The sequence below is a fragment of the Schistocerca serialis genome, chromosome 11 (assembly GCF_023864345.2).
Source record: "Schistocerca serialis cubense isolate TAMUIC-IGC-003099 chromosome 11, iqSchSeri2.2, whole genome shotgun sequence".
Classification (NCBI taxonomy): Eukaryota; Metazoa; Arthropoda; class Insecta; order Orthoptera; family Acrididae; genus Schistocerca; species Schistocerca serialis.
Genome location: NC_064648.1, coordinates 45,423,448 through 45,435,852, shown reverse-complemented (window position 1 = coordinate 45,435,852; position 12,405 = coordinate 45,423,448). Strand labels below are relative to the sequence as shown.

Here is a 12,405-nt window from a genome sequence, read left to right as displayed (position 1 = left end):
ACTGCTGTTAATGGTCACATGGGGCCATACAGCATAGCTGGGATCAATTTGGATCACTATTGGCAACCAACTTTCCGTCTGATCAGAGATGTGCTTCTATCCCATTCTCCAGCACTATGCCCTCAGTCTGTCAGTGGCCTTAGAAGTAAAGTTCTGATGTAAACACCAGTCAGTTGTTTTAAAGTACTGTATTTTCTTTAAACAATATGCTAGATTACCCTGTGCTCCTGGATCCACAACCTACAACTGACTTGTCCTTGGCAATTCTTATACAAGTTTATTCTGTAGTGATTAGCTTAGGCTATTATTTTAATAGGTGCAGTTACACATTTAATTTATGGGTATGTACTGTGTTTATGTAGACTCAGTTATTTGGGTGGTTTTCCAAACAACCACTGAATGTGCTTATTTTCTGCTTACATTTCGTGTACCAGAGAAACACCATATGACCCATCCTTAGCTGATGCCTACAGATATTCAGTCCATATTGTGTACCTTTCTTAACATGTTACTACAAATTTTACAGTTTCTTAGAAATTCATAATATGTATAGTCGTCACACTTTGTAGTACATTTTCAGATTCATCTGAATATAAAGCTATTGTCCAGAAACCCAGTTTTTCTTTCCTTTTATTGGAAAATAATATCTAATACAAATTTAATATTTAATACAAATGTATATGGATGTTGGCTATTATGAATAACCTATACAGCAGTTGTGGATGTACTATCATGAGAAAGATGGGATACAATGTAACCACATCACTACAAAGTGTCACAGCTAAAGTGTAGCAACACAGAACAGTGCCAATCAGTTACAACTATCTCCCATTGTTACACATATGATGGAACATACTAAACCACTTTCAACAATAACAAATAGGTAGAGAATTAAAAACAATCGTTCTGAAATTAAAAATGAAGCATAAGTACAGATTTCCAAAAACCTCATGTATATTTACACAAATTAAGAAAAATACCCACAATGGAAACATCTTTGAATATAACAAGAAATATTTGGTGCTCACGTTCTGAGCTCTCACAAGTGTTGTTCTTGTGTATACAAATAACTGGAATCAAATCATAACACCTAATGTTTGTTTACCTATTTCATTTTTTTTGTAGAACTTACACAGTATTAAATGCTGAACAAATAATTAAGAGCTTTGGTGCATAACACTTATCTACATTATCTCTGAATCATGTACAGAGCTTTGTGAAACAAAAATATTTCACAAAGAAATACAGCTATTGTGCACTGGTGTAAATGGCAACCAAGCATGACAAATTTCTTAGATTACAGTTTCGCATCTGACCGATTTACGTGAAGATGCACTAATGGGCAAAAATGTCATGAACACTGCCCATGAGGAGAATGAACGCCACATATTGTATGCACATGATGCAGTAAGCAGATTACAAGTATATAAGCAGACCAGAGATTTACAAGGAATTGTTCTACCATTTAGACGGGTTGCAAACATGTAAATCCAATGACATAAGTGACTTTAGCAAACGTGAATTACAATGGCATGGCAGTTGGGAACGAGCAGCTCAAAAGTGGTGAAGCTGGTTGGCTGGATCTATGCTACTGTTGTGAACATCTGTGGAAGTGGCTGAAAGGTGATAAATCCATAACCTTATGAAAAGATGTAATACATATACACTTCAACACCAATCATGGAAGTCAGATGCTTGCCTGCTCTGTAAAGCTGGACATGAGGCAATGTGTGGCATATCTAATGAGGGATAACAATGCTGAAGCAGCCATACACGTTTTTGAACCCACAATTTAATGTACATTGTTGAACATGGGGCTCCACAAAATATGGTCACTGTATGTTTCCATATCGATCCACCAAAATGTTAAATTGCAACTGCAGTGGGCAAGGGATCACTGAGGCTGGAATGAAGGTCAATGCAAACGTCAACTGTCAGGATGGGTGACATTTCCTGTTACACCAGGTCAGTTGTACGTCCAGATATGCTATATAGGTGAATGGCGCCAGATGGAGGGCGCATTACGCTATGGGGGCAGTCACTTTGGCTCCTTTGGGACATTTGGTAGTAATAGAAGGCATCATGGTGGTTGCAGACTATGTGACCTTTATTGCAACTGCATTGCTGATGAGCTCTCCCATGCTGAAGGTATCTTTCAGCAGGATACTTGTCCATGTCACATGTGCAGAACAACTCCACATTGGTCTGAGTAACATGGTAACTAACACCGATGTCTTGACCACACCATATAGCTGATATCAATGTGTGGCATACAACTGGTGCAACATAAACCCAGAAACATGTAAATGATGTGTCAAGTACTGTGTTCCAACGGTGGACAAACATGCTATTAATCAGGTTGCTATATTTGTTGTTACATGTACTTATGAAGGATTAGTACTAACAGAACATAAATGTACACACTATTAATGACACAGCAAATCCCTTGAGAAAACATATCCAAGTAAAACAATTATTATAATTGTGTTTCTCCAGTTTTGAGGTTACCAGTCCGAATGAAGCAAGTGCCATGAATATATATTTACAGTCACTATTTCTAAAATACATAGATACAAGTACTACATGATGACTGTTTGGAATAATAAACAGCAAGTCATCACATTTCCTTGGCCTTATACTGAATATTGCATAGTACTTATGATTACCGACAAATGTAAGGATTTATCACAATTCACAATCTTCTTGTCTCAAGATCGATAGGAAAAAGCAGCAAAGCTAATGACAAAAACACATCTGATTCATGTTTCTGGAGTATTTAGGATTACCATTTCTTGACATGTAAAGCGGCAGATACGGATTTATATATTGTCACATTATTGCACATTTTTTCACAATCCTACCACATTTTAATTTTATTTCACAGGCAATACAATTTACTGTCCCCCTGCCACATCCATTGTTTTATAGGCCTTTAGAGCACCAACCAGGAAAATCTGTTTGTTGTAATTTCTTTTTGATGTGAAGTAGTGCATGTGTGTTAAGAGTTCCCACCTGAATGAAACTTTTGTCACATCACATTTGTGAGGTCTCCTACTAATGTGTTCTAATGTATGTGTCTTGAGATCACCTGATCTAGCAAATGATTTGCCACAAATCTCAATTGTGCAGTTTCTTTAAAGTGTGAATTAATATGTGACTCTCGAGATGACCTGAATGGGCAAAAGATTTCCCACAAATCTCACATTTGTAAGGTTTCTTTCCAGTGTGGATTATTGTGTGTCTCTTGAGAGAACCTGATGTGGCTAACGATTTGCCACAAATATCGCATTTGTGGGGTTTCTTTTCAGTGTGAATTAATGAGTGTGTCTTGAGATCACCTGACCTAGCAAAAGATTTCCCACAAATATCGCATTTATGGGGTTTCTTTCCAGAGTGAATTAATGAATGTTGCTTGAGATCACCTGACCTAGCAAAAGATTTCCCACAAATCTCACATTTGTGAGGTTTCTTTCCAGTGTGAATTAATCCGTGTAGCTTCAGATGACGTGACTGGGCAAACGATTTGTTGCAAATCTCACATTTGTGAGGTTTCTTTCCGATGTGAATTAATACATGTGTCTTGAGATTTCCTGACCTAGCAAAAGATTTCCCACAAATATGGCATTTATGGGGTCTCTTTCCAGAATGAATTAATGAATGTTGCTTGAGATCACCTGACCTAGCAAAAGATTCCCCACAAATCTCACATTTGTGAGGTTTCTTTCCAGTGTGAATTAATGAGTGTGTCTTAAGATTACATGACCAAGCAAAAGATTTCCCACAAATTTCACATTTGTGAGGTTTCTCTCCAGTGTGAAGTAATAAGTGTCTCTTGAGAACGCCTGACCCAGCAAAAGATTTCCCACAAATATCACATTTGTGAGGTTTCTTTCCAGTGTGAATTAATAGGTGTCTCTTGAGATGGTGCCCCCTAGCAAAAGATTTCACACAAATTTTACATTTGTGAGGTTTCTTTCCAGTGTGAATTAATACATGTTTCTTGAGACCACCTGACATCCTGAAAGATTTCCCACAAATCTCACATGTATGAGGTTTAATTCCAGTGTGAATTAATGTGTGTATCTGGAGATTGCTTGACAAGGCAAAACATTTCCCACAAATCTCACACTTGTGAGGTTTCTTTCCGGTGTGAAGTAATACATGTCTCTTGAGAGCACCTGACATCGTGAAAGATTTCCCACAAATCTCACATTTGTGCGGTTTCTTTCCATTGTGAATTAATATATGTGCCTTCAGATTACCTGACCGGGCAAACCATTTGTCACAAATATCACATTTGTGAAGTCTTTTCCCAGTACAAATAGAACCATGTCTCTTGAGATCACCTGATCTAGCAAACAATTTGCCACAAATACCACATTTGTTGGGTCTGTTTGCAGTAAGTATATCAGCCTGGACACTGACATTAACAGCTATAGACGAAGTTCCATAATTACTTTTTTTCTCTCTATCATTTGTCATGTGTGTGTTACACATGTCATTAGAGGGCTTCTTTGACACTTTCCAAGTTTCCTTACATGACAACTGCCCACTGTGCTCTGTGACAGAAACTTCTGGCTCGCTATCCAACAAGGTACTGCTTTGATGCTCATCACTATGGCCATATCTTTCATGACTGTCAGCAGTTAAAAATTGACAATTATCACTCATTCTCATATGCTTTTTCAAGCCAGCATTACTGTCAAATACCTCACCACACCACTTACAAACATACAAATGTGGTTGCGTTCCATCATTGTGCATAAACACATGCATAATGAGTCTGTATTTTGAAGGAAAGCTCTGTTGGCAGAAATTACAGCTATAAACATGTAATTCCTTTTCCCTCGTACTGCAGTCATATCGGGTGGCAACTGAGCATTCCTTATCAATAGTCACATCTTCTGTATTGGTACTGAACCCATGTGTTGACTTCTCCATGTCTATCACCAACTCTTCCTGGACAAGTCTATGGTGACAAGTTTCCTCACATGATTTGCTGCAGATCCCACCAGTAGTCTGAGTAAATCTGAGGAGTGAGAAGGATAATGCTAAATAAGATATACAACAAAGAAACAATATTTGAGTGACCATAAATCCAGTACTATAGGCCACAAGTCATAAAAGTGAATAAGAAATTACATATTCAGTAACTGTTACTGATGTAAAATTACAATATTCCACCAGAAGCAAAAGACTGATGAGGTAAAAATGGTTTAAAACGAAAGTAACCAGATGAAATTCAATAATGATTAATCTGAGTCACAGCCTACTTGATCTGAAATTTTTAGATGAGAATTAAAATACTTCACTTTCATGTGTTACAATCTTTCTAAAATACTGTGCTAATAGTTAGTAATCTACACCAATTTATTAAAGGTATCAAAAAATGTATCAGTTACAAGTTTTAATTCAAAATTCTTAAGTTCATGGGATTTCAGATTTATTTAAGAGAAATAATTTTTAAATATTACTCTTCCATTATCTTAGCTCTGTAAGTGCATTCTCATTGTTTTGTCAACACTTTCACCATTAGAAACGATAGATTTATTTCACCTAGTAAACATTTTTTTTTGTTTGATTCCCAATAAGTCAATGACTAGTGCAAGCATCAATATTTTGATTAGGTATCTAGAATGGATGCTGATCAGCTGGATAATGATGGTTCATGAACAAGAATCAATGTCACATCAATCAAGGGAAAAAATTTGCATACTGATGAATGAATGTGAATGACAAACTTTCAGATGGTTTTAATCTAAAACTGTTTTTGGCACTGCAACTTATATGAAGCCTTGCACAAATGGAAATATTGTCTGAACAGATGGAAATGGTTGCAAATTTTCCAGTACACTTGGAGTGAGCCTCTTTGAAAATTTTTACATCTTCCCAACATCTGGTCACCTAGCATTGCAGAAAACTGTTGACTGAACGACACACATAAATGGTCACATCATCACCCATCGAACAATGAAGGCTAACACTACATATCAAGTGGCGGTGATAACAGCTGATGCATGAGCTACACCTGTAGTACCTGGGTTTCATTATTATACCTGCAGTTAAACCGTTTCCCACAGAACAGAAACATGTGATGCACTTCAGGTCCCCGGTATGTACATCGTGTTGGACATGAAAGATTAAAAAATACTGAGGGCATGCATGCTTCAGTAGTTTCCTTGTATTCTGATTGTGACATCTGAATCTTATTGCAATGTATTTGATGTATAGTTTTGTTTGGTATGGTATCTGACAAAATTCGAGTGTTTTTAACTACTAACTGGGATCACACGTTTTTTCAAAGTAACTGGTATTATAATAAAGTGTCAGATTCCAGAAGTTAACAACTGTAGAGGACAAGTGGTTATTTTTAAGAAATACTGTGCGAAATTGTGATTTAGTGAGTTTCAGTGCGCGATGTGCCAGCCTCACGGCAAACAGCTGATGAAGGCCGGCCAGCATGTTATGCAGGTGACACAGTTTTGCAACGAGCGTCAGTATGTGTGTACGTGCGCGGCAGCCATCAGAACGCAGCATTAGCAGAATTACGTAGGCGTGGGCCGCGTGTGGCAAAGTTGCGTTAGCCAACTCATCAAGAACCCTCTAATAAACACGCCGCTGTGTAACCGGCGGATTCAGCAGCGGTCTGCACTATTTAAGGACATCAGAGGTGGACGTCGGCATTCGGTTCGACCGATTAGGCGTTCGGTTGCTGTTAAGTCGTCATCACTGATGCTGTCCATGTCCCTGTCCCTGAAGACCCGCCGCCGGGGGGCGTTGCCCGCTGCTGCACCGTCGACTCCCGGCGTCATCAAGAGCCACCGCGTCTGCGAACTGGGCTGTGCCTCATGCTGCTAATCTCCTACCTCCTGCACAGCTGCTGACCAAGCACAGTGTCGCATTCCCCGGACTGCAAGCATCAGCACGTCTCCACCACAACACAAGGGGTGGGGCTGCACTACCGGAAAATGTATTGGAAGAACCAAAATAAAGAGGAAGAGTGTTAAAAACAGCCACCTTCTTCTACCCAGCCACGCCCTACAACCCTGACCATGTCACCCGCTCCAATCATCCTATAACAAGTGGTGTCAGTCATGCAACCTGCGCATCACACACTCCTGTTACAATTGGTGACAGTAGTGGTGTTCTCCCTGTATTTGCACGAAATTGTGGCTAGTAATCGATGAGGGTATGTGGCATTTGAGAAGGGTAACAATGGATCAGCAACTCCTGCAACATGACAAGTGCCAATTTTTCGTTTGGTGGTTTGTCTGAATCTGTAGCATAGTCCGTCTTCACTTCTTGTTCTTCTTTCTGGGCTTACTGTAGTCTTGATTCGATAGCTGGTAGTAATGGAGCAGTCTGTGTCAGCCGAAGTGGCTATTCAGCAGCTAATTGAGTGAGTGTCGGAATTAGAGATAGAGCTTGCTCGGTCTAAAGAAGCGAGCAAAGAATGGTTTCCTATTAATGCAGTAATTCTTGACACTAACGCTGCGTCTTTGGTCACCCCTTTCTCAGGAAAAGCTGGGGAGGATGTTATGATTTTTTTTTTGAGAACCTTAGCACGGCCGCTAAATTGGGAATCTGGGATGCAGAAACGCTTTTGGAAGTGGCTAAGTTGAAAGCAACTGGGGATGCCAGAGTGTACGTTACATGCCATAAAGCATTAAGGAATGCTCGGACATTTAAAATATTCGAAAAAGGGTTGCTGGAAAGATATCAGAGGAAAAATACATCTAGATATTATCGGGAACAATTGTATAGAATGTACCAAAGGAATGGGGAATCAATAGAAGCTTTTGTAGATCGAATTCGAAAAATTTATGTTAATGCCTATGAGCTAACGGATTCTCATAGGGTTAATGAAGCCATTCTGCAGGAAGCTGAGCAGAGGGCACTAGACGCATTTTTGCAGGGGATACAACCCGAAACCTTCCACAAGATTAGGATGGAATTCCCTAAGACTTTCAAAGAGGCAGTCGGAGTCGCTGTGGCGTTACAGGAAGTTCAAGCAGTAACAGACGCAGGACAGGAAAGCAGTGTTTAATGCAGAAATAAAATGTTGTGGATGTGGCCGGATGGGACACATTAGACGTGTTTGCAAGGAAGTGCAGTGCAGGAAATGCAGATGATGGGGTCATATGGAGAGTAATTGCAATGGATCCTGGCAGAAACATGATAGGAAACCGCAAGGTGAGCCTCATCCCCCTCAGTTAAATGGGGCATGGGGTGGTGTGTCCACTGTGCAACACCCCCGGTAAGGATTAATGCTAGTGCAGAATCAGTGGCAGACTTTTTTCTGACCGGCTTGGTGAGGGGCAGACCATGCAAATTTTTATTGGATACCGGGTCTCAGGTATCTGTGGCGAGTAGAAATGTAGTCGGTAAAGTAGAATTAAAACCACCACACTGGACGTTAAGTGGCGTGGGTGGGGGACAGGTGAAGTCACTCGGATCAGCGGTGTTAAACTTCCGAGCGGAAATGAGGAACTTCCAGGTGAAGGTAGAAGTTCTTCCACTTGTTGGCAGCAGCTACAATGACATACTCTGATTGGATTTCCTGGTTGTGCATCATGCAAAAGTTAACCTGGAACGGCGTACAGTAGAACTGGATGGAATACAATTTCGCCTAGGTTCTGCAGCCGAAAAACCATTACTGCCGCAAGGAAATGCCCAGATATCGGGTGGGCCATCTAAACTGCGTACAAGGTCCCTTAGGGTTAATTCGCGGGATACTATACCGAAAGGTGTGAGGAGGGCTATGCGAGAGGCATTCAATGAATTCGAAAGTGAAGTTCTATGTACTGACTTGGCAGGAAATCCTAAGAAATTTTGGTCTTATGTCAAAGCGGTAGGTGGATCAAAACAAAATGTCCAGACACTCTGTGACCAAAATGGTACTGCAACAGAGGATGACAGACTAAAGGCCGAAATACTAAATGTCTTTTTCCAAAGTTGTTTCACAGAGGAAGATTGCACTGTAGTTCCTTCTCTAGATTGTCGCACAGATGACAAAATGGTAGATATCGAAATAGACGACAGAGGGATAGAGAAACAATTAAAATCGCTCAAAAGAGGAAAGGCCTCTGGACCTGATGGGATACCAGTTCAATTTTACACAGAGTACGCGAAGGAATTTGCCCCCCTTCTTGCAGCGGTGTACCGTAGGTCTCTAGAAGAGCGTAGCGTTCGAAAGGATTGGAAAAGGGCACAGGTCATCCCCGTTTTCAAGAAGGGACGTCGAACAAATGTGCAGAACTGTAGACCTATATCTCTAATGTCGATCAGTTGTAGAATTTTGGAACACGTATTGTGTTCGAGTATAATGACTTTTCTGGAGACTAGAAATCTATTCTGTAGGAATCAGCATGGGTTTCGAAAAAGACGGTCATGTGAAACCCAGCTCGCACTATTCGTCCACGAGACTCAGAGGGCCATAGACACGGGTTCACAGGTAGATGCCGTGTTTCTTGACTTCCGCAAGGCGTTTGATACAGTTCCCCACAGTCGTTTAATGAACAAAGTAAGAGCATATGGACTATCAGACCAATTGTGTGATTGGATTGAGGAGTTCCTAGATAACAGGACGCAGCATGTTATTCTCAATGGAGAGAAGTCTTCCGAAGTAAGAGTGATTTCAGGTGTGCCGCAGGGGAGTGTCATAGGACCGTTGCTATTCACAATATACATAAATGACCTGGTGGATGACATTGGAAGTTCACTGAGGCTTTTTGCATATGATGCTGTGATGCGTCAATAGGTTGTAACAATGGAAAATTGTACTGAAATGCAGGAGGATCTGCAGCGAATTGACGCATGGTGCAGGGAATGGCAATTGAATCTCAATGTAGACAAGTGTACTGTGCTGCGAATACACAGAAAGATAGATGCTTTATCATTTAGCTACAAAATAGCAGGTCAGCAACTGGAAGCAGATAATACCATAAATTATCTGGGAGTACGCATTAGGAGTGATTTAAAATGGAATGATCATATAATGTTGATCGTCGGTAAAGCAGATGCCAGACTGAGATTCATTGGAAGAATCCTAAGGAAATGCAATCCGAAAACAAAGGAAGTAGGTTACAGTACGCCTGTTCGCCCACTACTTGAATACTGCTCAGCAGTGTGGGATCCGTACCAGATAGGGTTGATACAAGACAGAGAGAAGATCCAACGGAGAGCAGCGCGCTTCGTTACAGGATCATTTAGTAATCGCGAAAGCGTTACAGAGATGATAGATAAACTCCAGTGGAAGACTGCAGGAGAGACGCTCAGTAGGTCAGTACGGGCTTTTGTCAAAGTTTCGAGAACATACCTTCACCGAAGAGTCAAGCAGTATATTGCTCCCTCCTAAGTATATCTCGCGAAGAGACCATGAGGATAAAATCAGAGAGATTAGAGCCCACACAGAGGTATACCGACAATCCTTCTTTCCACGAACAATACGAGACTGGAATAGAAAGGAGAACCGATAGAGGTACTCAAAGTACCCTGCGCCACACACCGTCAGGTGGCTTGCGGAGTATGGATGTAAATGTAGATAGATGTAGGTACAGGGAAAATAATCTGGGCAGATGTTGGAGCTAGCGTGCCGGTAAATTCGTTGTGTGTCGTTGAACCTTTGAAATTGAGCCGCTGGATAAAATGAAGTGTTTTACACGCTGTAGCGTGACCTCTGTGTGGGAGATAGAAGGCAAAATGTTGTGACTGTCAGTACTGATAATTTTGGCCTTGAAGAGGTGCAGTTAGCATGGGGTACCGTAATAGTGAATCTGAAGATAATAGAGGAAGATGAACTGGATAAGGATTTCACAGCAGATTACACAATGCCGGGAGAGTGTCAACTGGTCCGCACTGAGGGATAAAGTAGCACATTTAGAAGGGCAAGACAGAGAAGTCATGGAGAACCTTTTGACGGAATATAAACAGTTATTTAATTCTCATGGTCCACTGCCTGTCACACCAGTAGTTCAGCATTACATCCCCAATGGGAATGAAGCACCTGTGTAAACGTCCATATAGTGTTCCAAAAAGTTTACAGCCTGTCACAGAAGAATTTATTAACAGCTTAGGGATGGGATAATAGAAACCAGTAGTAGTCCCTGGTCCGCTTCTGTCGTAATAGTGGGTAAAAAATCACCTGATAGGGGCAAGGCATATCGTTTTTGTTGTGGTTATCGTTTACTGAGTCAAAAAACTGTATCAGATGCATAACCAATGCCTAATATCACTGAAACTCTGGATAATTTGGGTCACTGTCGGTACTTCACGACGTTGGATCTTCGAAGCGGGTACCACCAGTTGGTGGTCGCCCCAGAAGACCGACCGAAAACAGCTTTTTCAACACCTACAGGTAATTTTTATTGTCGGCGATTGCCTTTCGAACTCAAAAATGCTCCGGCAACATTCCAACGGTCACTACATAGCGTGTGACGAGGGCTGAAACCTAATCAGTGTATGGTATATTAGGACGATATAATTGTGCGCTGTTTGCGCGAAGTTTTCGATCGTCTGAAAGCAGTGCGGTTAACTCTTCATATGGAAAAATGTCATTTTTTGTTGCAAGAAGTCCGTTATTTAGGTCATATTATAGGACAGGAGGCTGTCCGCACGGATCCAAAACTTGTAGAGGCGGTAATGAATTTTCTGACACCTACAAAAGTAAAGGAGTTGCAGTCTTATTTAGGTCTCGCCAATTTTTACAGGAGGTATATTCCACAATTTCCGGAAATTGCAAGGCCCCTCACGCAGTTGTTGAAGAAAGGAGCAAAATTTCGCTGGTCAGCAGCATGCGGAGAGGCTTTTCGAAAGTTAAAAAAGATGTTAACATCTAGTCTGGTTTTGGCTTTTCCAGACTTTAGTAAAAAGTTTATATTATCTTGTGACTGTAGCAATTTTGCTTTGGGTATAGTATTATCTCAGGAAATAGATGGGGAGGAGCACCCAATAGCATATGCTTCCAGACATTTAAACAATGCAGAAAAAAATTACTCAACAACTGAGGAGTTATTGGCATTAATTTTCGGAATAACCTATTTCCGGTGTTATTTGTATGGACGACGTTTCAAGATGATTACTGACCATGCAGCACTTAAGTGAACTACTAAATATTGCAACATATGGTTTCATACATATGAAAGTGAAGCAACTGAACATAAAGAATGAAGAAAAAATCCAAGTAATATGCAAGTAAGGTTTCAAATAAATATTTTCGTATGTTTCTCAAAGCACTACAAATAAAAATTTTAATTAAAATTTTTTTACTGTGCCGATCTTTCATTAACAACCAAGTACAAGATAAATTTCTGGAAAACCTCAAGGATAAATAAATTTTGATGTTAATTATTTATCAATTGTTTGAGAGACCTCCATGTAGGCATTGTGTAGGTACTGGGTACTTGT

At 40.4% G+C, this 12,405-nt stretch overlaps 1 protein-coding gene across 2 annotated transcripts in view; it reads right to left on the bottom strand.

The window, feature by feature from the left end:
- Nucleotides 1-938: 938 nt before the first annotated feature.
- LOC126427345 (zinc finger protein 492-like) overlaps nucleotides 939-12,405 on the bottom strand; it is a 94,058-nt gene continuing 82,591 nt past the window's right edge. For both annotated transcript variants that reach the window (XM_050089670.1, XM_050089671.1), the window contains one exon: nucleotides 939-5,029. In XM_050089670.1, the coding sequence (XP_049945627.1) occupies nucleotides 3,118-5,029 (1,912 nt within the window). In that variant the 3' untranslated portion in view covers nucleotides 939-3,117. The remainder of the gene's footprint in view (nucleotides 5,030-12,405) is intronic.